Genomic DNA, 27,504 nt, shown 5'->3' on the forward strand with positions numbered 1-27,504 from the left:
GGGGCCGGGGCCGGGGCCGGGGCCGGGGCCGGGGCCGGGGCCGGGGCCGGGCGCGGCTCAGGGACCCCCCTTCCGGCGGTGGCGCGCAGCAGCGACCCCGCCGCAGCCGGTGCTGTAGTTTTAAATGGGTGGAGCGGCGGCGAGCGGCGGGGCGGAGGGTGGGCGGCCCGCGCCGGCCCGCGGCGCCCATATAACCCCACCTCCCGGGCCTGGAGTGCCGCGGTAATTGGCTGGATGTGGTACTTGGAGATGTTGAGCTGGCTCCTTCCCCCCATGTCCCTGCACACACACAGGGGCGGGTGGTGCGGGCGGGAGCGGGAGGCAGGGCTCAGCCCCGGCGGTAGTGGGGCTCCCCCCATTCCCTGTTTGCCCGCCGCCGTGCCCGAGCCGTTCCTGCTGCTGGGCTGCTGCCTGCGGCCGCAGGACCCGGCCGAGCCGGGCCGAGGGGAGCGCGGGCGGCTGCTGGCAGCGGCCGAGATGATGGCGGAGGGCGGCGGCGGGCCGGCGCGGAGGAAGGCGCTGTCGCTGCTGGAGGCGGCCCGCTCCCGCTACGAGAGCCTGCAGATCTCCGACGACGTCTTCGGGGAGTCGGGCCAGGACAGCAGCGGGAACCCCTTCTACAGCACCTCGGCCGACTCCCGCTCCGCCGCCTCTTCCCAGGACGAGGAGGACGACGAGGAGGACGAGGGCCGCCCGGAGGGGCCGAGCCCGCGGGGCAGGGTGGCCCGGCGCCGCGTCCCCAGGGCGGCGGCCACCCCGGCGGAGCGGCGGCGGCAGCGGCAGGTCGGCGGCGGCGGCAGCTGCGCTGTCCCGGGCGGCCTCGGCCCTATGGAAGAGGAGGAGGAGGAGGAAGCGGAGAAGGGGGGCTGGACCCGGTCGCTGCGAGACGTCCCACCCCCTCACTTCAAGGATGGCAGCGGTACGGCGGAGAGCGGGCTGCCGGGGCAGGGAGCGGTGGGGCCGGGCGGCTCCGGGCGGCCCTTGGGAGCGGGGGTGCCCGGAGCGCGGCGCCGAGGCCTGGGTCGCGGCGCAGCCGTGCCCGGCAGTGCCGGGAAGGGAAGCCCCTGCGGGCCCGGCTGTCGGCCTCGGCTGGTGCCCAGCCCGTGGCTTCGGGGGAGACGGCAGGTGCCTCCTGCGCGGTGCGCTCCCGGGAACAGCCCTGCCGTCAGGTCGCTGCTGTCCAGGGCCGGCCGCGCTGGCGCGGGGAGAGCCTGGCCCAGGCGGGGAGCGGGCGGGCGAGGGGAGGCCGCGTCTGCTTAGTCACAGGCGTGCCCTCCCGGCGCTGTAGCGGTGCCCCAAGCGCCAGCAGCTTCGGGGATCCCGGCGGGGAGCGGGCGGGAGCTCCTCGGAGCAGAGTGTGCTGCGCAGCCCCCATGTTTGGCGGTGCTTTGGTGTGGCGGCTGGCTCGCCGTCCCTGCTTACAGGTGGGGAAAGTGCAGGTCTGGGCGATGTAGGTGACCTGCTGTGCAGAAAGGCTCTTGGAAATGGGACTGGGATTCCCTCTGGCTGCAAGGCTTTCTGTGCAGCTGTCCCTAACCTTAACCCTTTATGGGTTAAGGCTCTGGCTTTTGGCCAGGGTGAAGTTGAAGAGAGTGATGAACTGACATGACATGACATACAGCAGCAGTGCACAACATTGAGATGTCCATGGACTGGCTTGTGTAGCAAGTTGCACCACTGATTTTCCACCAGAGCTGTTATATCTGTCCACAGACATCAACACCCAAGTTGACTGTGTAGCCGTGAGGCTTTGCTAAGAAAGACTAATCGTTATGAAGAGCTGGGATGTGAAATAAAACATTTCCATCTCAGAACAGGATGTGATGATTGCTGTCATCTTCAACTGAGCTGATGGCTTGCCTGTCTTAAGGTTGCTTGTCTTCACTGTTGGTGTGTGGTTTGGTTTTGGTTTAGGTTGGTTTGGGGTTGTTACTTTTTTTTTTTTTTTTTTTTTTTGGGGGGTGTGTGTGTGTAGAGTTTAATTCCTTCATTTTGCTATGGAAATATAAATGCAGAAGTCTGCTGCTAGGCTTGGTGTAGTGTGTGGAATTTTGTGCAGTGGGACAGGTAGAAATCGATTTGAGGAAGGAGCTTGTGGAAGGGTAAAGTGGAGGTAGCACTGGAGCCCAGAAAAAGTTGTGTCTTGCTTCTGACAGTTGTGCAAATAGAAGTTGCATTTACCTCTAGAAATAGCTAGACACTGTAAAGTATTTAAATACCATGCTGATGTGACTCTTTAAAGAACTCTGCAAGTTTTATTGATGATTCTTATTCATAAGCATATATAAGATCAGGTTCTGGACTATAGGCTTCATGCTATTTTAGCATTAATTATCACTTAATTTCTCTGCCTTTGCTGGATTATGCCTTTATATATTTTCCTTTATACCTTAATACCCATTTTAATATAGACAGAACTGGGATTAGTATTTTAATGCTGGTTTGGAAAAGAATTAAGTCGATGACCTATTAATTCAGGAATTCATATTTCCTTTGAAATAAAGGAGTCTGGTTTATGGCTGTCAGAAATAGATGCAGATGTCTCTTGAGGAAGTTGTATGGGTATTGCTGTGAATATTTCCTCCTTGTAATAGCTGGAGAAGAGGTTGCTGCTGCCCTTTCATTCTGTTGATGATGACAGATGCTACATGCTGTTCATAGCATGGTGATTTGGTTTGGCTGAAGTTCATTTAGTGTTATGCTTTGATATGTGTGAAACATATACCCTCTGTCATGTTTTTTTTTTTTTGACTACTCAAATTCTAAGCATTGTATAATATATAACTAAGCTCCTCTAATTCTAGTTGGCAGATCATCTGGTTTTAGGCCACACATATATCATAATTGGAGTCGCACAAAGCACACTTGTACTGGCACCATTGTCACTTCATTGGACACTGTTCTGATCAAAGAGTTCAGATCCATAAACACTGAGGAAGAGGTCTCCACTGAGATGCAGGCAGCTGTCCCTTGCAGTGACAGCACATCTTTCAGTCACTAATGGACTACAAGGGCTGGTCAGACACAGAGCACTAATAAAACTGTATTCTCAGTTCAGATATGTTGGATGTGAGAATGCTTTCTTGGAAGGTTCTGAGCTTAGAAGGAAGAGGCCTTCATAAGACTGAGGTAAAACTTATACTAGGGTAGCATGAAAACTTCCAAGTGCAGCATTTTGGTCAAAATCTCAAGAGAAGAATCCTAGTGGCAATACTTGTCATCATCTGATGCCAGAAGACAAATGTCCTTGTGGACTGAAGTCTCAAGAGACTTCAGCTACATCAATGCTGGAAAGAAATTATTGAATCAGACTAGGATCAAACCTAGTATCATGCTGTTTGTCTTGAGAGACTGCCCCTTCATGAAAGGGAAGGTGCAGAGGAGAAAAAAGATTTAAGTTAGTTAATAAGAATGACTTAAAGCTCCTAAGAAAAAACTGAAAAGCCACTTACGAAACTCTTGTGGTCTTTTTAATTAGCAGTAGGAAATATTATCACTTCCTTTTTTTTTTTTTTAAAGTAAATTACTGAATACTGTATTTTCCTTGCCACCTTTTATATTAAACCGATGTCTTAAAAATTATTGTATCCATCCCTAGAATTAGTCCTGATCACAGACAAGCTAGCTGATACTTCATCTCTAAAATATCCCAGAGGCCCAGGTGTGCTGAGGAGTGCCAGCAGTGTTAGATGGTTCGGTATGGCCTCAATCTGCAGTCAGTCACCTCCTGTGTTCATGGTGATGTCTGCCTTGCCCATGTGGCAGATTCTGACAAAACGGGAAAGGTCTGGATTGACTTGTGTGTCGAAAGAGAAGTGACTGGATGGTATCACTACACAACGCTGTGCTGCTTGTGTCCCTGACTTTTTGTTTTCTGCCCCTTTTTAAGGGATCACAGTATCACAGTATGTTTGGGATTGGAAGGGACCTCAAAAGATCATCTAGTCCAATCCCCCTGCTGGAGCAGGAACAGCTAGATGAAGTTACATGGGAATGTGGTGTCCAGGCAGGTTTTGAATGTCTCTGGAGGAGGAGACTCCATAACCCCCCTGGGCAGCCTGTTCCAGTGCTCTGTCACCCTTACTGAGAAGAAGTTTCTTCTCAAATTTAAGTGGAACCTCTTATGTTCCAGCTTGATCCCATTACCCCTTGTCCTATCATTGTTTGCCACCGAGAAGAGCCTGGCTCCATCCTCGTGGCACTCACCCTTTATATATTTATAAACATTAATAAGGTCACCCTAGTCTCTAGTTACTGTTGTTTCTGTTGCATTCAATAAAAATAGCGGGTGTTTAGACTGCCCAAAGGGAGGGGGGAACCAAACATGAATAGCTTTAGCTGACTTCCTTTGTGGAAACCCAAAATAGCTGTTAACTTTTTAACACGGAGGTTAGAACAGATGGCTTGCTGGCACTTCATGTTATTTCCAGTTAAGCTACTCTGAGAAATCATTCTCTTTAGTTGCTGAGAAAAATCTCGACCATATTGTGATGCCCTGATTTTGAAACTGATAACTAGTGGCTCTGTGTAGTTCTGATTAAAATAGGTTGAGGAAATGGGAGCTCAAGTGCCTGTCACAAATAGCAAAGCAGTAACATGAGTTCTGAGGTACTGGGATATGATCAGTGTGTAGGAAGTCTTGCAGGCAGTTGTTGAAATGCTTTCCCTTCACAGAGATTACCTGGCTACAGCCGGTCTGTGGCTGGGTCAACGTGTGTGACGATGGTATATAATATTGGATCTGGGCATGTTTTTGGCATCACCCTTCTCTCCAAAACTTCGCTGTGAGGGGGAAGCAGAATTGATTTGTTGGGAAGTGAACCTACAAATGGATAGACTTCTAGGAAAGGAGGTCTGACCTCTGCCCAAACAGTACTTTTATTCTGGAAGGAGGGGTCGGTGAGACTGCTCTGGCTTCCCATCCTCTGAGGCCAGGACAGAGGCAGTTGTGGCAGTGCAGAAAGAATAAGAAAACGAATTGCTGCTGGGATAGGGAAAGCATAATGGAAATGAAGAGAGCGAGTGAGCAACTGTTATTTCTTTAGTGACAAGCTAGTAAGTGCCAGTATGTCAGTGCAAACCCTTGATTTCTGGTTGCTTCTGGCTCAGACTTAATGGGTGTGCTTTTCTTTCCTTCAGGAATGGGGTGGCTCTGGGTGGTGCTTTCCCTTGTTAGCTCAGTAATCTGGCCAGGAAATGTTCTGTAACACACAGAGCCACTATTGGTTCTGGTCTTTCTTTTTGGATGGTCTTAGAAGGTGCAAATATCCTTGTATTGCTGCAGCTTGATGTTCCTGAATTGGGTTAGCTGGCATTCTCTTCCTAGGGTCCAATGCTTTCTATATCCATATAGTTCAATGACCAGAAAACTAGACCTCAGATGTAAGAGCACTTCCTATTGTTAGGGATAATGTTTTACCATGGCAGCAATAGCAGAGAAGTCTGAGCAAAAGTTAATGCTGAAGTCTTCAAAATTGCAGCCAATTGGTGATTCTATTTTCTTAATTTTCTATGCCCTCCAAACCCTCTCCTTAAGCCTAGAACTGAGGACAAAATGTTAAGATAGTTCCTTGCTAAAAGAGCATAGCAGCTCCTATTCAAGCTGGATTTAGAGAGTGTAACTATCTTTTTGTGGATTTCCAGACTATTTATTTGAAACACTGAAGATGCTCTAAGTTACCATCTTTGAAGAACATGCTCCAGTAGAACAGCATGCTCTCAGGGAGAAGCTGCATAGACCATGTCTAGTAATCAGGGTCTCCTTGTCATCTTGAGGAGATGGTATATAATATTTGAAGCTTTTTTTTTTTTTTCATTAGAATATTCTTTTAAAAAAAGAACAGGTTATGTGAAACAGTCATTTATTCTGTCATGGCCGCCATATGAAAAATGAGCTTCTGCACAAGGGAGGGTATATTATCTGAGAGATTAAATGAGTCTGCATGTTCCAGCTAAAGTCCAGGAAGCAAGGCACAGCTTTGAATTCCAGATTGTGACTACCCTCACAGTAAAAAAAGGTTTTTCTTATATTTAATAACAACTGCCTGTTTGCATGTCAGCTGATAAGACTTCACTCTTGCTTGATTTTTTTTCAGTAGTGTTATTTTATGAGTGTTAAATAAGGAAAATGAATTTAGTTTCTTCAAGTCAGTCTCCAGTGAATCATACAATACAATATATATTGACAAAGCATGGAGTTGTTAATTTGACTTGTGTTCTATATATTTTTAGTAGAGCTAAACAATTCAGTTAGTCTTAAATAATCAAAGGAGAGGAAAGTGATACAGGTGAGGGGAGAAAGGCTGCTAGCTGTGATTAGAATGGCTATAATCGTAACTGGGCAGAGAGTGTAGGGGGAGATCCAATGCACATGCTCTTCCCAAGAGTGTGGAAAGGGAGATGGGAAGGCAGCCTTCCAGCAGCAGGGAGCCTGGAAGAAGAGCTCTTGGGTCAGGCTGGGTCACCATCTCACAGTGGTGGTGATCTTGATTCAAGTCCTGAGTCAAATCTGAAGGCTTTAGTCTTGTTAGATTGAGGTCAGTACTTAAAGACTCCAGAGGTGGAAGAAAAGCTATGAAAGCTGTTTAGTCGCTTATGACAGATTCTGCTTCAGAAATATCTGGGCCAAATTCTCTGACTGTAAGTGGATAAAGTGCTGCTGATGTGACTTGTTCTTGCTTACTTATGTCATCAGAGAAATGAGCCGCTTTTGACTTGCACAACCATGGAAAATACTGCAAAAAAATTGCCTGTCTGTAGAATCTGTTCTTGCATTCTAAATAGAAATTACTTATCTTCCTAGAAGTGTTGTGATGTTGTCATGATGCATCACAAAGATGTACACTGCTACTTTTTGGATCGTTTATAGGATGACTTAGATGTTTGATGTTTTGTTAAATAAGTGAATTATGCGAAGGTTTCATATCTGAATACATGTTAAGAAATCTAAGTGTGCTCTTCAGGTGGTTTTACTGGATTTAGAGCACATTTTCCTGCTTCCATCATCACTGAAGTGTTGCAAGTGACATGGCAGCCTTATTGATTCTAAAATTTCGTGCAACTTAGCTATCTGTGTTCCTTTCCTCCTTTTGCTTATACCTCTGCAATTGAACATGCATTTGGGGAATAACCCAGTGTTGATGAACTTCATCGAGAAAGCTGTTCTTCTCTGCTTTTATATGGAGAACTAGTTTTGGTCAGTACTTAAACATTAAAGCTGATAAGCATTGCAGATCAAGGTCTTTTCCACAGACATTATCTAGCCTTTTACACAGAAAAAGCATATTTACTCCTAGATCTGTCACTGCATCAAATGAGTCTTTCCCCTTGCAGCTATTGATGGGGTCATTTAAAAGAAGTAGATTAGTTCCTACAGGTACTCTTGTCCTTTTGTCAATATCACAGAAACAGTACAGCAAATAATTTCATCATCTGCATTCCTCCAAGTCAACCTGGAGAGGAAATTAACTTCCTTGCTGAGTCTAACGAGGATGTTAATAGTGGAGGTGACTTGCTAATTCTGTACAGACTGCTAGGTCATAGGAAGCTGTCCGGCATGCCATAGACTAAAAATAAGCTGGAAATTTCTCTTAGGTGTGCTTATTCATGTAAGTGTTTTGTTTCCCTCCCATGCTCAAGCCTTCAGAATTTTGAAGAAGTTGGATTTAGCAGTTTGGAGATACTAGGTGCTTCCCAAAGGGAAGGTAATAATGGATACAATGACACATCTTGTCTAGAGGTTGGTGTAATATGACTCCTAAGATACCCCATACTTCTGAATACTGCCAAGAATTGGGCATTTTATTAGGAAGCAAAACAGATGGACTCAAAAGGAGTGCATGACTGAGACAAACACATGAGAATACTAGCATTTGATGTCTTGCTTCCTTGTGGCAAGGCATCCTTTCTAGGAGCTTATCCAAGTTCCCACTTCATATTCCTTAAAGAACAGGACATTAATCAGTCACTGGCTCTATCTGAAAATGAACAGACACATAACTGAGTGCGTCTTTGAAAAACAATGCCAGAACTCCTTGATTGAGAGACTGCAGGGAAATAGGCTTGGAAGGCTCCTTAGCTTATTTTGATTCTGTATAAATTACTCCTGGATTATCTCCTGAATTTCTCTGAAGTCAACTGATCTTAACGGTGCATGATATTATAGAAAACATGCTTTCAATTCTGCTTTCTTGGACAGCATAAGGGACTCACATGACCTGTACTGACAAACTGTATTTGCCATGAAAAAGGACAAAGAACAAAACCAAGTAACTTCTATTCAGCAAGCAATACAAAGCTGTAGCTGTGCAGTTGAAAACTGGGCAAACTGAACTGTAGTCAGTAATGCACACTGTAGGGATGCAAAAATCATGTCTGAGAGGGATATACACAGGAGACACTGAAGCAAAGAATATCTTGTACATCTGTATGGATTGGGAGAATTAGCTGTGCATTGGACAGGAAGATTACTGGACTGAGATAAAACATACAGTGAGCCCATCAGTTGTCACAAATTGAAGTGTTATTTCTGGTGAAGATAAAGCAGAAAAAAAGACTTAAAGCAACTGCTGTTAAAAGTGTGATTCATTTCTGATTACATATGGCAGAGAAGTGGGTGTGTATGGAAGATTAAATTGGAGGGAAAAATGAGAATATCTTTCTTTCTGTAAGTTATTTACAAAATTCACTGTTGTGGAAAGTTTGACTATCTAGCATGTATAATCATTTCTGGTTTTTTTGGAAGGTAGATGCTGGCTAGCTTCCCAGTGGGTAGCACCTGTAGGTGTGCAGTCTGGGGTCAGCGTTTGGCTATTCCCATTGATGTCACTGTGCTGTCTGCTGCTGGGTGCACCCTACTGATACAGACATTGAGCAATGGTAATCTTGTCAGTTCATGCCCTGAAAAACTACTTGGAAGAGGTTATATGTATTGAAACTCATGCATGTATGCACTTGTGCGTATGGCTTGTGGCATTTGTGATGGGGATCTAGGATTACTTACTCTGCCCCAGTACTGGGAAAACAGTTCAGCTGGACTGAAAGGCAAGAGGCGGTCAGTCTTCCCCAGAGGGCAGGGTGCTGGCTCACTTGCTGCAGCAGCCTGGCAAAAATGAACTACCTTTGGTTTGGGGCAAGAAATACTCAAGATGATCTTGAAAAATGTAAGATGCTCTTACATCTGTCATGCTGGATATGTTGCATTATGAATATAAATACATAGGTGGATATAAATTCTTCTTTTGTATTTCAAAGGGCTTTGCTGGACTGTGTTCTTGAATGGGATTACTAAATGAGAAGATCTCCTAAAACTGAAGAGTTTCCCCCATTTCCTGGGCTTTGCAGTTATTCCTTACTTGTCCTGTTATGTAGTAAAATACAGTGTCTGAAGGTTTATACTTGTGAGGTCTGCATTAATTCCCTCTCGTCATTGTCTTTGAGATTAAAAGAAATTAAGCACTAAGACTTTGAGTGTCTTTGAGTGATCTGTAGCTATTTTCATGGTGCTAACGTTGCTGCAAATAGTCACAGCCCTTTCTTCTAAGGGTAAGGAAAGGAGGTGGCTTTAAGCACATCATGAATCTCCCCCATTGGGAAAAGAATTATGAGTTTTGGAGTAAATGACATCCTGCTTTTTCCACTTGATGGGGTTGTACTTGATAAATAACGAATGACCCTTTCAAAAAAAGGCCTTTCTTCATCTTCTTCTGTACTTCTGGGTAGTGACTCACACTTAAACTGACATCAGCGATGGTCTAAAACAGCTTGTCAAACTTCTACAGCAGCCCCCTGTCACTGTGCCCCGTGGAGTCAGAGGGCTCCTCATGGGGTCCTGTCAGAGCAGGGCTTGGTGGACAGGGCCTGTCCTACCACCCCAGCCAGGACAATTGCAGCCGGGGGCACTGAGGCAGCTCTGGGCACCAGACATCTCCCTGGGAACAGGCTGAGGATGGGTCAGGATTTGAGCCTGGCTCAGCCATGGCCACGGCTGGGCAGGGCTGTGGGGAGCTGGAGCCTGGCCCTGCTGGGCTGTGGGGTGGGCAGGGACAATCAGGCATGGTGGTGCCCCTGAGCCACCGGCAGCAGCTCCTTGAAACAAACAAAAACACTGGCAAAAAGCCATGACTTTCTGTAATGCCTTTTCCACAAAAAAGGTGTTGAGAAAGAATATGGCAGTGCTCATTTGGGCCGCTCTTGTAGCCCACTTCCCAAGGGCTCTGGGCTCTTCATAACCTGTCCCTACAGCTCTGGCTGTTGGTGGCCAGCCCTCCCCTCAGCCATGGAGAACCTCGCTGCCATCACAAAGCGACAGGGAAATAGCACTGTCTTCTCGTTACCTTTCTATTTCATAGGTGCCCTGCGAGTTCCTTCTGGTTCAAATTACTTCTAGTGTTCATTTCTCATGTGTAAAACAAGGTACCAGCTGGTGGCACCTGGAGTCGTTGTGCATAGTTAGGAGCTATCTGAGCCTTCCATGGCCCACCATGGTTACTTCGTTCCCCATCAAACTCCTTATTTACTGTACTGAATCAGAGGCAAATTCTTGAGGCAGGAGCCATCTCTGCATTACTAGGTTCAAGTTTCACATTGTGCTTTGTGTTATGCATTGTTCCAACAAACCTTGAAGAGATTAAGATATACAGGGGGGACAAGCAGGCAGATGCAGAAATGCCTGACTGAATAAATACCATCTAGTCCCTGCCAGGTATTCTCAGTAAAATCGTCATAACTGCAGATGTCTGTTTCTGTCTCCAGCTGAATTCGATAAGCTCTGGCCCAGTATCTCAAAAAATGTGTTGCATAAAGATCTGGCAAAAGCTTAAATGTTCTGATGGAAGATTACTTTTTTTAAATTTAATGAGAATTTGAAACTGCCTTCCTGAAAGGAGGTGGACTTACTGAATTTGTTTATTAAACCTTTTGATAACACCAAGTTGGGACTGACTCCATGTACACTGAAGGACAGGCTGAGAATTTGCAAGGTTCTTGACAGCCTGAAATAGCCCAGGAGGAAAGAAAAGGGCATGGTGCAAGGAAGAAATGCTTAGTGTGAAGACGGCAGTGACTAATGGCAAAAGTGGAAAATGAAGGGGAAGAACTTGTTTAGATGGAAAAGGAACTGGAAGCCGAAGCTGAATGCCAGAAAAAATGTGACTCAAGTGTCATGTTGTTGTGAAAATGCAAACATCCTTCCTGGATATTTAAACCAAGTACAAGACTTGTGATGAGACTGGCTTATGAGAGAGAGTCTGGGTCACCAACTGAGGTGAGAAGCAAATAGTCAAATGTGAAGAGAAAGGACTGAGAAGCAGAAAATCTGCAAACTGGACCACCATTTAGTATTCTGGTTTTTTTTTTTAAGCTAAATGGCCATATGAATAAGTAAGGGCTATTATAGGAAAGGGAATTATCTGCTTTATCTGCTGTGAAAACTCAATCTAAAGAGTTACACGTATAAATTGAATTGGTAGATAATTAAATCAGATGTGATCTAAACTCTCAGACAGTGCAGTGCTGCAGAAGACGTGAGGTGTGTCACTGGAAACCTGAGAACAAGCGGCACTAAGCTTGCTGTACTAGGCTGACACCCAGTATGTGTGCTGAATGGGGACAGAGCCCTGCACTAAAGGACTTCCTGAGGTCCCTTGCAGCACTATTCTCCTCTGGTTTAGATTGGTTAAGATACATGCAAACAATAGGGAAGCTGCTTAGTGGTAAGTTGTACCTTGGAGTGCTATGTGAAAGACTTGCTACTTGCATCTCCTGCATCAGATTTGGGAGCAGGGAAACAGATGTGTGGCTTGTGGGAAGGAGCTGTGTTCTCACAGAAGGCCTCCTGAGCCATTAAGGTGAAACTCCTGCCTCCCCTTGGCCGTGGTAAAGTGGCCTAGACACATTTTACAGTTAGGGTATTGTTCTCACCCTCACTTCTATGGTAATGAGTTGTGTGTGCATGAATCTTATCTATACTCAAATGACTAATTCTGAGCCTCCTTCAGTGTGTTAAAAATGCTAATCTTCATATGCCGGGGATGCCTGATAAAATACCACCCAAATACTTGTGAGATTAGCAGTGCAACACTTCAGAGGTGCTTAGTTACTGCATCATCCAGTGGTGCCTAGGTTTGTATTTGCCTTTGTCTGTGACTTCTTGAGGTACAAAAAGCCATATTGCAGCTGACTGCCAACACAAACCTCTGTAGACCATGAGGATGGGTATGTGGAGGAAGAAGAGCACAGGTCTGGAATAGGCCCGGCTAAATCATAGTCCAGATGCCTGCAGTAAATGATTCTATGATTCTATGTCTCAACAAGAAAGGACAACAGAATGTTTACTCCACGTTTCTGCAGTTCATGGCCTGGGTATCAGACAACTGTTTCTTCACTTCTTTGTTAGCATTGCAAAATTATTTCATCTTGCAAAGAGTACTGTTGGCACTTAGGTCTTCTCTTTTTCCAATATTTGCCTCAGGTATATTTAAGATATTTGCTGCCTTTTTTTTTTTTCTTTTTATTTCTTCTCCCAGGCTAAAAGTGAGAGAGTAACAGGTTTCTTCACAATCTTCCCTTGCAAGAATACCCCTATACTACTTCTGCTGGCTTTCCCACGTTCGAATCAACTCTTTGTTGGCAGATTGCACAGTGTTCCAAGATTTATAGTTCCATGTTCAGAGGTACTAATATTTTACTATCTTTACTAAAGATAATTGAAAATCTGCCTAATGCTACCTAGAAAAGCACTGGTTTAGAAGTCAGTTGTGCATAATTTTTCTGCAGAATAAGAGATTGTCTCTGATTTGCGCAGATAATTAGAGAAAAAACTTTCATTATTGATCTGTAAGATTTATTTTGGCCAACAAATCCCACTGCTATCTAGTAGGATGATCAGCCCAGCATCGGCTGCAAGTGTCTTGGTAATACACTCGATTCTAGTTCCATGTTCTGGTATAAAATGAAACAATTTATTTCCCAAAGACACCTGCCTTCATCCAGACAACTCTTCTCAGTCAAGGAGCTGAGCAAAGAGGACACATTAATACTCTTACTCATTCCTGTTGCAGCCAATTAACAAGTACCTAGCAAGAAACAGAACAGATAAATTCAGCTATCCTGTAAGTAACGTCTTAGAAGCTTACCTACTAAAAATGATTCAAAGGTGACCGTCTATGATACAATTGCTTGGCATTTGACTTGATGTCCTTGATTAATCGTTCCTCCCAAGTCTTTGAGGAGTGTTGAGATGAGAGTACCAAGTTTAAAGTCACTGAGTCTCTTACTTCTTTTTTAAAGTCTGGGTTTTCTCAGCTTTTATGTGTTACATTGAACTCAAATTCACTTAGGCTCTTGTTATGAGGCTCTTGGCTTTTGATGGTTAGAAACAAAAATATAGTACACTGCAAGATTTGAACTTTTTACGTCTCTATCTCTGCCACAGGTATTGCAGCTTCTGGTGTCCTGTCCTCGGACTTATGAAACTTATTCTCTTGTGAGCCTCACTAGTTGCTTTGGAAATGAAGGCAAAATCCTTGCCCTGACAGCTGAAGCATACCTGGGTTATTGTGAATCTCTGTATCCTGAAAATTGCCGTGGCCTCACTTCCTCCTTCTTTCTCTTCATTCCCATTTTATTTGGTTAAAGAGCATTTTGGATCTCTGTGTACAAGGCACAGGTGTTTCTGCTTAAGAGGAGTAGGAGTATAACCAGAAGTACGTAATCCTACAATCCTACTAGACTGGTGTAAATATGTTGAGCTCTGTTAAGTGCAGATCATAGTGTGCAAACACCTACTTGCTTTCTGGGACAGATGGTGGGTGTAACATATTCAGCTATGTATATTTTTTGAATTGGTACTTTTAGAGTGGGTACTGAGTATGAAATTGTTCTAGGAATCTGAAATGGACTTAACACTGTTAAGGCTGTTGTTGAGATTGTACCAGTTTTTAACTCTCTTTTCTTTTGGCTGTTGGCTATCATTCCCTGAATCAATGAAAAGAAACTAAGTGAGCATTAGTTTCTTTCTGAAAGCAGCCCTTTGTATTGTATGCTGAAGCATTTTATGGGCAGATATTGCTGTGGAGTGAGTGAAATGTTAAAATACAAACTGTGCCTTTTCTTCAGGTCTTTTGGTGAAAGGTTGACTCAAAAGGGTAGTGACCTGAAGCAGCTTGACATCGAGCAGTGTGCTACCAATTCTTCTAATGTCAGCCTTCTTCCTAAGATAAAAGGAAGATGGAATTCTTTATTTTAAAGCTGAAATAGGCAGCTAAAGGGAGGATGCTTCAGCACAATACTTTAATCAGAAAAGAAGCAAGAAACAAGTATAACAAAAGCTGTTCAAAACTTTACTTTGAAGCTTTCTATTTCTACTGAATCCTTTTAATCTGTTCTATAACCTTTTCCTAACCTGCTCTTCTCTGCTACAGCATTTGGTTTCCCTAATTGTATTTTGCTTCCTAGAATCCTTTGCTGTCATAAAAATGAATGTTTCTCTTATGTCTTAATATAGATCCTACTGATACTTCACATTTTAACAACATGTTCTTAGTCATTATGAAACTGCTGTTTTTTATTCTTCTGGGCTCTGCTGGACACCATGTCTCCACTGTTCCTGTTAAAATTGCAGGTACTCTGGGGCAGGGGTTCATTGTTCAAGTTTTGGTGGTTAGTAAGCCAGGCTTTTTGCAATTTTGCTCTGCCCCATGCGCCCAGGTCTGTTCCTGTGGGAGGAGAAGGTAAAGGTCTTCCAGGTACTGAGTTATCATCTACCTTATGCAAAAATAGCTGATGGGAGTGACAGCCTTTTGAATTGTCCTTGCTGAAGGACGGCTTGCTTGAGTTCAGTCCTAGACAGCACATTTGTAGTGAGAAGAGCCTGTAGGCTCTGACAACATCTCCTGTGATGAAAAAGCTAGTTGATGTCAAAAGACAAGGCTGTGTGAAACCAAAGTCTGCCTGTTCTTGTGTTCATAGTGTCACACAAAAATGACAGCTGGTACTTCTAACATAGCAAAGTAATGGCCAGATGCTCATGACCATGCTGCTCACCCACACCCGCTACAGCTGATTTTCCAGATCTGAGTGCGTAGGAGATGCGATATGTGAACAACTGTCACACCCACCACAACATCAAACTTAGCATTAAAAAGCTGTAAGGAATGCAGTGTGCAGCTCAACAAAATTTGTGTTACAGATCTAATAGGAGCGGTGCTATCTATGGCTCTGGTTATCTCATGATTAATCAAGCTTCTGTTTGGATGAAAGTTGCACTTTGAAGGTGTCAGCTGCTCTGGCATTGAGTTTTGAGTGAGCATTTTGTTGGGACTGGGGTGTGAATGCGTCTGTGCTCATGCTGCCTAGTGGAAGAGACTAGTGGAAGTTTAAAGATTAATGCACTGAGTAATGCACCCAGTTCTTTGCAGCAAGCATTTAAGGAATATTCTCCCTTCTCCTTCACATCTATTGGTTTGGGTGGGGATTGGGTCTCCTGTGTCTGGTTCTTCCGTCGCTTGCATAGTATACCCCGGAACCCATTTTTCCCCAGATATTGGTTCTAGAGGCAGAAGGATGTGGCCAAAACTGAGTGATAATTTCTATAAAGAAAACAAAACGTTAAGTTTGTTTAAGCAGTTTTGGTGTAGCTATTGCTTTTCTTTTCCCCTTTGAGACCAGCTGAACTCACTGTTCTACATACTGGTGGAGCCTGGATGTTTCCTCAGTAAACCAGACACACAGATACATTTTAAGTTTTGATTTCTGTGACCACTGGTGTAGACAGCTGCTCTAAGTTGCCTTGTCTGTAATTTAGAATGCGGAGGAGAAAGTAAGCAAGCTTTAAAGCTCAAGTAAAAATATTAGGTCTTCTAAGTAGCATTTTTAAGTACCTTTTTTTGTTGTGTCTTTAAGGACTCTACACTGTACTTCTCACTACTCATTCTTTTATAGTTATTCCTGGTTTTGTACAGACACCATCACTTGATATTATGGGACCTCTACTGCTAACTTGCTTGGAACAACCCTAGGTATAAGAAACATGCGTAATATTGCTTCAAAAACAGGCACTTCAGTGTAGTGTTGTACTCGTGCCAAAGGATAATTTGGTCACTGTAGCTTAAGGTTGAGTATGTGCCTCAGATGTTCTCTGCTGGACTGGAGCCTAGGACACCCTAAAAGAAATTATTGTTGTCATTTAACTCCCAAACTGTAGTTTCAAAATTTTAAGAAATCTCTTTTGATGTTTGTTGAAAAGCACAACCAGTTTTCTTTGACTGTACAAGGAGCTTAAGTGGCTGATGTTACGTGCCTAAAACTCAATGTGAAGTTGTCTGACTGCTCTCTGAACATAGCATTTAATTAGCTTTTAATAAATATCTTATATAATTACAAAAGTAATAAGTTTGGCATCAGATTTGAGTACATGGTAGAAACTGACATTAAGATCCATGATCAAAAGCAAAATCCCATGCTCCCCAAAGAACATATGGGTTGCGAAACATTGACAAGGTTTGAGAAGAATGACCAGCAGCTATTGAGTGTGATAGTTGTAAGGCCCTGAGGGAGGACAGTGGGGCTGGAGGAGAGACTACAGAGGATTTTTATGATAAAAAGACATTTCCCTTCTTTCCTGCCACTATGCATATTACTGCCTCCGTCTTGCCTATAGGATTGATAGTTTTCATGGCTGACTGCACGAGTGTGTACTCTGGAAACTTATTTCCAGTAGAGAAAAACACAAGACTGTTAATCATCCTTTTGATTTGTGAGTGACACAAATTAAAAAACTCAAGATGAGTGTTGAGGCATATTAATATAGTACATTATTCTTTGAATCCAGAGAATCATATAGGCACGTACTTAAATAACTGCATATGTGGTACTACTTTAATGACATAGTCTAGTAACATGCTAATAGCAGAGCCACATGAAACACCAATGCAAAAGTATCTGTGGCTGATACTGCCACTCCCCATCCATTCAAGAAGAACAGTTTTCTACATAGAGCAGAGGGAAATCACTCCTTTTCAAAGCAAACTGGTTATACTGGTATAAAACCTATGGGTAGATCAGCTGATGCTTATAGGATTCAAGTGAATGCTGAGCTCTCTGCAGAGCTGAGGGGGAACCGTGTCTGCTAGGCTGATTTAATCCTGAGTGTTATTACTGAGGCAGTGGTGTCTTATGCCCCTATCACAACAAGTTTTTTGAGCAGGTACCCCCATTGTATGTATGTTTAATTATAAATCATGTACATGTACTAATATACTATGTACATTTAAAAACATACACAAAAAAATGAATTTTTTAAAAGGATGAGATAAAGATTGAATAAACAATATTTAATTTTTTCTATTTATTATCAGTACAAGAAAATACTTTCTTCCAGCACCCAAACAGATTGTCTTGTGCACTCCCTGAGATGAGTGCACCCCATGTTGGACACCACTGCACTAGGGGCTATGAAAGGATCTTGATGCGTAGTTCATATGTGGACAAGCAGACTGTGCCTGGAAAGCAGGACTGTGCTCATTTGCATCCAGGCCCAGAGAGAGAGCTGCTGTAGGGTGGCTTGTCTCTCTCTGCCAGGTGTACCACCAGTCCTAGATCTAGTGTTTAGCTGTGATGAAAAGCAGTATGTTCACCTGTTTCCTCTGTCTTCTCTCTCCCTTCTCCCTCCTCCCTCCACAAATAAATAACATTCTAGCTTGCCTAGAGAGCTTGAGGCTTTGATGACATTGGTTACAAAAACTCCAGGCCCAGCTTTGCTAATATTCTCAAGGCTGGTTTTTTTTTTTTCTCCCACTAAAACATTGATGTGAGATTTATAGCACTTAGGATGTAGTTGAATCTGGCCCTAAGGGCAGAATGTAATCAATTCTTGATGTGGAAGGGAAAATGCTACCTATTCAGGGCAGTTCACAGTTAGTGAGGAGGAAAGGAGCTGCATTAGACATGATGGAAGAAGCTGATGGGATTGAATGAGACACAGCAGGTCTCTTACTTTTCTTAATTTTATTTTATGAGGTGTCTAGCATAAATAAAGAATGAACAGAGAGTAATGTTGCTTAAATGAGAGACCTTTGTGAACATAGCTACAAGCAGCTGAGGAAGTGGAAGGGCAATACAAAAGAGCAAATCTGTCTGTAATATAAAACCACCTTTAGCAGTTAAGTCTGGAAGGCTTAGGAAGCAGGAGGCTCCCCATGGAGAAAAACATTCTTCTTATGTATTTGCCTTGCTATTCCTGCACACAGAGCCAAGAGAGCAGGGAGCACTTAGCAATCAAAACTTGAGGTTCTTGGATACTCCTTTTCCTGGGGGATTCCACATTCAAAGAACACTTAAAAACCAAATCAGAAAATGAAAGAAGGTTTGGAAACAGATGGGCATTCTTGACCCCAGAGCTGCAATGCTGTTATCCTGGCTGGAGCAGCATCACAGGCTGACTCTGGGGTTTCTGATAAATGAACACTGATTGGGGCAGCATCTCAGTGAAGGCATGAAGAGAAGTCTCAGCTTTGTAGAAGAACACAGTGGTAAAGAGGCAGAGATGGCTGGATGTCAGTAGCAATAAAAGGAAGGAGAGTTTTGCCAAGCAGTGACTTCCTTAAATAACCCTCTATTTGTTATTTAAGTGGAGGCTGTGAAGCACCTAGAGAATTGATTTTTTTTTTTCCTTGTAGAAAATACGGTGGTGCTAGATAAACGTTTATGTGCTCCACGTGGATGTTTGGCACTTCCTTGCCAGCAGAGACTGGCCAAGGCAAGAAAGGGACTTGCAACAGCAGCTCTATGTGACTTGTTTTACATCTGCTATGAAATTAACTTGATTTTGCTGGGCTGGCTGGCTGGCTGGGCTGTAGAGAGGAGTACGTTTCCACCTTTTCTCAGAGATATACATATGTCACCTTTTGGGTTTTTTTGAAGCCCATAGAATTTGAATTCACACTTTAAGATTTTGAATGCTTCTTCCATTATGTTGAGAAGTATTGAAGAGGGTGTAGGTGCAGCATTCTCCTACCTGTAGATTGTAGGAAAAGAGTCAGGGGATACAACTTTCAGCAATTTTCATGTGACATTACACTGTCTTCAAAATGAAAAAGTCTCCAGCAACAGACCTCCTTCACCAGTAGTTATGGCATTTCATCTGTGCTTACCTGCTAATTAGGTATTCCTTGCCAGAAAGGGTTTAATGTAAAAATTATGTATGAAAGTATGACTGTAGATGTCAGTACTATGTTAATTCACATGGGCTGGTGTTTGGGAGCAAGGAGAAAAAAAAAAAACAAAGTGGAACAGGAACAAGAGGGAGTTGGAACATCTAATTTTTCTTTTGGAACAGCCACAGACTGGCCAGGCACAGGTGCGGACCTTTATTCTGCGACTTACAACTGAATAATGTGGAGTGGGACGCACGCCTACCCAAGGCTGACCCAGCTGACCACCTGTTGTATCTGACAGCTAATCACAGAAAGTTAGGGATTGGAAGGGACCTTGAAAGATCATCTAGTCCACCTTGTCTCAGAACATGTATCCTTAGGAACAGCAGTTGTAGACTTGAATAATTTGTACTAACATAAGTCTCATCTCATCACTTAAGTGAGAAGCCAAGAGAATGGGAAATCTTGAGGTATGGCAATGTCTCAAACGCAGGAGGGAGGGAGCGGGGAGCAGCAGAGAAGAGGAGCCTGGGGAAGATTGGGGTCAGCTAACAGTGAGCAGCTGGGAAAAGCTGGGAATGTACAGAATGGAGCAAAGGAAAAGAGAGCATAGATCCAGGGCCAGCCTGAGAGGTGGATAAGCCAGAAGCACAGATAATTTGATGAGCCTAAGACAGCAGAGCGCATCAGTCACAAGGTAAAGCATTCAGGGAGGCTGACTCCCAGTTCTTGAGCTCAGGAAATAGTTGTTCTGGTGTGATAGGCAGTTTAGGAGGAAAGCACCACTTTAGCCTTTGAGCAGCAGTCAACGTTCACAGCCCTTATTTTAATGGGAACTTTTCCAGTTGCTTGTCACTGAGTAAATACACTCCATTATATCATGAAATCATAAGCCAGCTTGATAGGAAAACAGCAGCTTAGAGCTTTTCCCTTTGAGAAAATTGATCTCTAAGTAGGTAACAGCATGCAGGACAGGACTTTGGGCCAGGATTTACAGAGCAAAAACCATAGACTTGGAAACTTCCTTATTACTATGTTAGTAAAACATTACCTTAAGCGTACTGCTGATGCTGCCTATGGCAGTCATAAGCTTTTGTTGCAGACTGGGATTTTTTCCAAATCGTGGAGGATTTAGCTCTGGTATAGCAATCCAAAGATCTGTTCTGAACACTAGTGTGAAGACTGTATGCTTCTTCTGTAAGAGAAAGCATACAGCTAGTAAATGTGAAGCTCCAGTCACTGAGTTCTCGAGCTATAAATGTCTTAATCTGTAGTTACAGAATGGAAAGCTATTATTTCTCTTGTGATAATGCCCATAAGCATCTGTAGGAGTCCTTAATGTGAAGTGCTTGGCACTCCGCAAACAGAAGGACATGCTTTGCAGTGGTTGTTCCCAGGTTACTAATTTAAATTTACCTTGCAGGTGCATCCTGTATAATAATACCTGCAGATTCAAGAAACAGAACTTTGGGCCTGGTTTTTACACAGCAGAAAGATTTTTTAGCTTTATGTTCCATGCCACTACTTAATATGATCCTATATTAAGTCATCACTGGTGATTTTTTTTTTTTTTTGTGAGCACATCATGAAGTTCTTTGAAAATATCTGCTGTTACTAGGTCCAAAATGAGACATCTAAGTTACTTCCTCCTCTTAGAAGCCGAGGCATGTTCTCACAGAAGTTAAATCCTACAGGGTCTTTCAGCTTTTATTGGTTTCAATGTTGGCAGCCCCCAAGAAGCATGGAGAAGATGACCTCCAAGAGTATCTGTGACCTGGTCTGATAGACGTCTACCAGGAAGCAGTGCCCATCTGGTCACCTCAGATCTTTTGCCTGCCTGATCTCAGAGTGCAGCACACTGTGTTTGAGGAGAAAGACTTTGGATTTGAAGTAAAAAGCATCTCTCCTGAAAGGCTATGGGTGAAGACTCACGATGGTCTTCTTTGCAAACCTACTTCCATGGCCTTGTTCGTGCTGGCCTGTGCCCTGGTGGCGGTGCAGTGCTGTGTGGGCCCTGGAGGGAGCTGAGCAGTGATACTGGCTGCAAGCAGAGGCTGGGCAGAGGTTGCAGGAGCGGTGCTGTGCTGCTGAGGGACTGCTATTTCTAGATCCCACTCTGACTTCACTGCACTGTTTAGCTCTGTGTTGTGCTTCTGGCTTGCTCTCTGCAACTCCCTGAAAGCCTTCCCTGGGGTACAGTGGTTTGTAAACATGTCTGCGCCATCCTGGACTTAACACAGTCAGTACAAGCAGTATATCTACCTTTTTCTACAGATGATTGCTGTTTTGTTTTGTTTTGTTTTTTTTCTTCCAGTGTGGAGTTGAAGAAATGCTCTGGTTTCTTAAAACTGAGAAGTTGTGGGATTTAGAGTTTTTAGGAAGCCTAAACAGTTGGAGTGGAGTCTGTCATGTATCCTGCGACAGAGAAACTCTCTATTACTGGACAGTTGCATGTGCATGCTTTCCTACAGAGATAAAATCCAGGTGAGACTTGTACAGCCGAAGGAAGCAGGTTTGGAAAAAAAGTCTGAATATCATTCCCACACAGCTCCTGGCACAAACATCTTTGGGCAAATTCTGGCTTTTGAGATTGTCTAGCTGGGCTGCCTCAAGAGCACCCTGCTCGTCACCCTCTCCCAAATGGGTGCAGCATTAGGTAGTTAGTTCTGTGTATGGGAAGTGGCATTGAACACTTTGGGGACTATGTGCTTGCCCGAACAACTATTTTCTGTCTTTCCCAGGAAGAGGCTGTAGCTGCCAGGAAGCAATTGCAGAGACCAGTACTGTAGCTACCTTAGCTTGTGTGGGATGGAGATGAATCATTAGGAGGCTCTGTACTGAAAGGAATGTTCTTGCTTGAAAAAGCTTTACTGAACTGTTTGGATTTCCAGTTGATATCCTTCCTTTTTTTTTTTTTTTAAATAAATAATCAAATTTTGAGCAAAGCAGAAAACCATTTCTTCATGAGATTTGCTTAAAAAAAAAGGTTCATTTTTCAGTGGCATGTGTGTGCTGCTTTCAGCATCTCATTTTATGGGTCACTTGGTTATTGACTTTTGTTTACATGACATGATTTGCTTAGAAAACACACTAGGCTATTTTTTGTTCTTCAGACACAAAATCCCTTACTTTGGAGGTGGGGTCCTGACATAAAATATTGCTAATGCTTATGCAGGTGGTTTTTTATATTACATTGCTGGAAAGGAGTAAGTTGCATGTGGGTAATGGTATCTGTGAACAGTGCACACTAGAACAGACCAGGAGTCCAGGAGAGGAAGGTGTGAAGGTGGATTGCACCTGCAAGAGTTACCAGTGCAGGGCGGGTATCCCCATGGGACCATCCCCAAGCAGCCTTCTGGCATTTAGTCATGAGGGTCATCATGCTGGCAATTGATGTTGGGCTGACATAAAACTATCCATGTTGCTTTGTAGAGTTATTTCATAAATGCACAGAGCTGTGCCTACAGCCAGATATGTAACTGCTCTGTGATCTATCCAAAGTGGTATTACAGGTGATGTATGAAGTCAGCTTGGTGATGGTTGTCTCTAACCTGCTAGATATGCTCAGTGTCAGCTGGACTGCCAGGAGCAGCCAGTCTCCTCTGATGGTTGAGTGCAGCAAAACATTAATAGAAATCTTCAGTGGCAAAAGCAAGTGCAATGGACTATTGCCATTCCTGCTGCAGCAGGAATTCCCCTGATGAGGGACAAGCGTGTTCAGTCCCACAGCCAGATGAATAATGTGCAAAGGATTATGTAAACTGTGACGTAACGTGGTATTGCTTCAGCACTGACCCTGCTGTTTTGAGGTGTTTGGCTTTTTAAAAGTTATTTTAACCACAAAACCTTGTACTAGTGTTTGGGAGGTTCTGTTGGATGTTGATAATGCTGATTGCTAGGTTGTAAGAAAGATCTCACCACAGAAATTAAGGAAGTATGTAATTAAAGGTGTCAACATTATCTGCAGTGGGCTGTTTATTCTTTCTGCTTCACTTGTTGCAGCTTGAAAGCTTTGTAGCCTTAAAACATTATGGTAAACACAAGGAAATACTTTCTTCATTAAATGTTTTCTGGCATTGCAACAAGCCACACTTCCATGGAAGACTGCCACAACATCTCTCAGTGTTGTCATTCTCAGACCAGTGCTGTTGGTGGCACAGCATACATGTGGTCAATGGGAAAGAGTAAGACCTGCCTGCTTGGTCCTCTGAAAATGCTCAGAAATTTACCTATTTTCATACAGTGTCTCATCACACATGGTAACCTGCTGAGTGACAGTCAAAATTCTTTACCCTTGGCGCCCCAGTCTTGTTCTTGATGCCCCACTGAAGTTCTCCACCTTTCCTGGGCTGAAGTAGCAGGTTGTGCAGGGCGCCATGGTCATCACCCTGGGCAGAGCACTGAGGAAAGGGTCTGTACATAGCAGGGAAACAAGCTGAGCTGCAGGAAATTCCTTAGTTTACTAAATACTTTGCTAAATTATACCATTTATGTTGAATTTTACTGTTTGGTTTACTAAATTAGTTCTTTATTTGACTTGTCATAACTCAGCGCTGCCTGTTCTGGAGGCCAGGGACTCTTTTGACCAGAGTCAGCACGGAGCAGATATGCGTTGGTTTTCAGTCCTTTTTCATCTGCCCTTGGATCACTTCTAGACATGCTCTTAATTCTCTATATGGATAGAAGTCAGAGTGCAACGTGTGGATCACATTATTGCTGATGCTGTGAGGAAAACAATCTTTTATAATGCTGGGAGGCAAGATAAAAGCACCCTTTTGCAGAAGCTGTTTGGAACAATTTTTGTGACTAGGTTTTTACGTGCAGATGTGGAGGCATTGTTAAAGGCTTACTTATAGAGGTTGGAAAAGTGCAGTCAAATCACATTTTTACTAAAGAGCTTGGAACAAGCTTAACTGAAATCAAATGTAGAGCATAACTGTGTGCTACTGGCTGCTTAGGTAAGAGTGCAAAGTAAGTTTCTGGGTGAAGGTGACCTAGTAAAAACTTACCTAGAAGCAAGGGGTTGCCAAGAGAGACCCTAATGTCCAAGAGGAGAACCATCTTTGGAAAGACTATGTCCAGCTTCATCTTCCTTGTGTCAGAAAGCCAATCTAGTGCCTGTTTAGGAGGTTGGGATTTTTTTTGTTCATTTCTTATTTAAATTGCTTCTTCATAGGTTAGCTCTGAGCTCCAAGCAACTCTCGAGTATGGATCATTCTTTGATCATTTATATAGAATTTTTGTGCTGAGCAATCCTAAAGGGAAGTCAGATTCATCTACCAAAATAGCAAATACAAACATCTACTTGCTCTGAAATATTGGTCAGAACCCTAGTTAGTGTAAATTAGGATGACTTACCTTTGACTTGACTAAGTAGACTTGTCACTGTAGCTTTGGCTGCTCTTTTTAAATGAAGAGGAATGAAATACATGCAGCAAAATGTCCTGCATTAAAGATCTGGATACTTACTGCCCAGTTCCTGCAAGAGAGCAGTATCTGAAATAAACTGGAATAAAATGCAGAAGAGAACTGTTATGTGCTCTTCAAGCTGTCTTGACAGGCTTGTCATAAGGCCATCAAACTGGCTATGGTTTGAGAATGATCTGGCATACATTTCTTCCAGGCCATTAAGAACAGAGCCGATATGAAAACTGATTTTCTGGCAAGCCAGATAAGCTCCAGTGCTTCCAAAGCTTACGTGATGGAACTTTGTATGAAACCGAAATTCTGAAAAATCTCACTTGGGAAAATATTAAAACATTACTTTTTATTTTGTTGCTGGGTTTTTTTCAGCTCTTTGTATTGGTCTCTACTTGTTGAGAAAGATGAAAAAATGTTTGAACTGTCATATATCATCAATTGCCACTTTCCATGAAAACATAATTTTTATGATGGATGTGTATTTTCTGACAGAAAACTTCTGTCAGCATTTTATTATGTTTTCTGAATAAGACCCAAAAATCATTTTGTGCACCTTCAGAAAGGTAACTTCTCAGGAATATAAAACAGTCTATAATTGCTTGGACTTAGGAAGAAGGAATTAATTGACTTTTCAAACCCTTGTCTTTGAAAGCTGTGCCATATGTCAGGGGAGAAAATATTTCCCAATTGTCAAAAAATAACAGGTTCTGGATAGATTTTTCTTATGTATGTATCTGTATGTAACACACCTAAATGTGCTGTCCTCATGTGTGACTCTAAATTGTTAGCTTTTTGCTCAAAGAAGACAATAAAATTATTTCTAAATTCTTAAACTGGTGTTTCTACCACTCCTGTACCTGATTCAGGAGTATTGGGGTCTGCGCAGTTGCTAATGAAGTTAAATTAATTTGAAAATCAATCCTAGATTACAAGGTTGGTTTCCAGGCCATGCAGTTTGGATGGGCATACATATGGTAATAGCTGGGCCTATCAAGGTAACAGGGTATTTTATCATGAACCTCAGTTACACTACGAATGTGAGCAGTAAGTCTTTTGCACAGCAGAGGATAACAAGCTTGTTTTTCCACTGTGTTTTTTTCTTACACATCTGATTTATCCTGCCCCAAATGACAATGCTTTTGACCTCCTTAAGATTTGTATGTTATGTTGTAAGCACCAATAGATTACAGTAGGTTTTGAAGCTTTCCATTTTTATTCCGAGCCTCTGAACTCTGAGCTACTAAATAACAGGTTGGTAATCACAACAGGAAAAATGCAAAAGGATAAATTAACCTATTAAAAATGTGTCCAAATTACTTAGTCCTACAAAGCAGTTAAGTATAGAAAAAGCAGTTAATTCATTTGGAGTCCTTATTTTCTTTCTAATGTGCTGCTCAGTAAGGAAGACCAGAAACACTGGTGGGATTGGAGCAGTGGGAAGAATGTGACTGATGGGGATCCATCCCAACGAGGACCGGACTGTAGGAGGATGTGTGGGGGCTGCCTGAGGATGTTTCATGTGAACATTTTCTTAAATATTTCTGCGTTTTTTTTTCTGCAATGTGTATGTTTGCTAAGGAGTTGAACGTGCAGCCTACTCTCTCACCAGGCATCCGCTCGGACGAGGCTGCTGCAGTTTGCCCTGAGCTGTGCTGAGCCAAAACGCACTCTGCAATGCGCCCGCTCTGAGGGCGATGTGCCAGCCTCCGCTCCACAGCCCTCTTTCCAGCATGGAAGCAGAAATGGCTTTCCCTGCTTAGCTTCTTCATTTATTTTGAGTCTACTTTACAGTTAAAATAGCTGTGGCTCTGGGAGATGCATTCCTTGAGTGCAAGACAGAAAATGGAATGAACTCCATCAAAATAGGTTATAGTAGCGGTAGTGACTTGCACGGTGATTGCTGCTGATTGCACGTGCAAGTTTTTGCTGGTAGACAGGGTGAGAAAGAAGGAGAGTTTGTGTGTGCGTGCTGTATCATAACCATGGGAGTTTGTTATTTTCTATGTTCTGCAGAGTCCCTTCAGCAAGGCCAAAGTGCAGGAGCTGGCGTGTGCTGCGCAGCCAGGGGTTACTTGGTGGACCTCTGTCCCTACCCTGGGTGTGCACAGACCACTGGTTCTGACTGCGTGTTTGGGAACTCCAAGAGTCCTTTTGTGCTCTGGTTCTATAGCTTGTATTGGAAATCCTGATTGGTTTTTAAAGCAAATAAGCCTACATAAATAAATGTATTCTCCATGCACACACTTCAGGCCAGAGGAGAGCGAAAAATCTGCCTTTTACAGTCATAACTGTATATTCATTCTGAGAATGGAAGACTAGGTGAATCCACTATTTAATTTGACTGAGTAAAGCTTTGAAAGGTAAATCGTGCATGTGTGGAATGCTGAACCCTTTTCATTTCAGTATTGTTTGGGTAAATGGCATTTAAGTCAATGTAAAAATCCTTAAAAAGTGCAAATTCACTATTTAGGTTTCTTACACAGTTGGATCTATGTTTGGGATATATTTGTGTACTTAGATAGAAAATAATATTTAAATATTTTATACTAGTCATTAACTATGCAAAACCTGATTCATGTTAAAAAGTCAGTTCTCTTCCAACAGAAATTTAATGTCACTCTTGTTTTATTGCATATTAGTAAATTATGAAACAATTGTGCTCACTGTGCCAATAAAGGCTGTTTTTGAAGACAATGAGATTGTACAGAGGCTTTCAGAATTATATTTAGTCAACAATTAGGTTGATGTTTGAGTCAGAAAGTGATTCAGATGACTTTTTTAGAGCTGTGTGGGTTTTGCATAGGGAATGGGTTACAAATCTTGCACATTTCTTTCAAGAAGGAGACCAGATAGGAGATTGTGTGGCTGGAGCAGGACTGCTGGCTAAGAAAGGATTGTCCTATCCAGTATACCTGGCAACTTTCCATAATTG

General features: G+C 43.1%; 1 protein-coding gene across 1 annotated transcript in view; it reads left to right on the forward strand.

Annotated features, from left to right (window-relative positions):
• Window positions 1-234: 234 nt before the first annotated feature.
• PGBD5 (piggyBac transposable element derived 5) overlaps window positions 235-27,504 on the forward strand; it is a gene marked incomplete at both ends in the record, with an annotated part of 62,177 nt that continues 34,907 nt past the window's right edge. The window contains one exon of the mRNA XM_080342516.1: window positions 235-919. Coding sequence (XP_080198642.1) covers window positions 235-919 — 685 coding nt within the window. The remainder of the gene's footprint in view (window positions 920-27,504) is intronic.

Source organism: Nesoenas mayeri (genome assembly GCF_963082525.1).
Source record: "Nesoenas mayeri genome assembly, chromosome: 3".
In the NCBI taxonomy this organism is placed as follows: Eukaryota; Metazoa; Chordata; class Aves; order Columbiformes; family Columbidae; genus Nesoenas; species Nesoenas mayeri.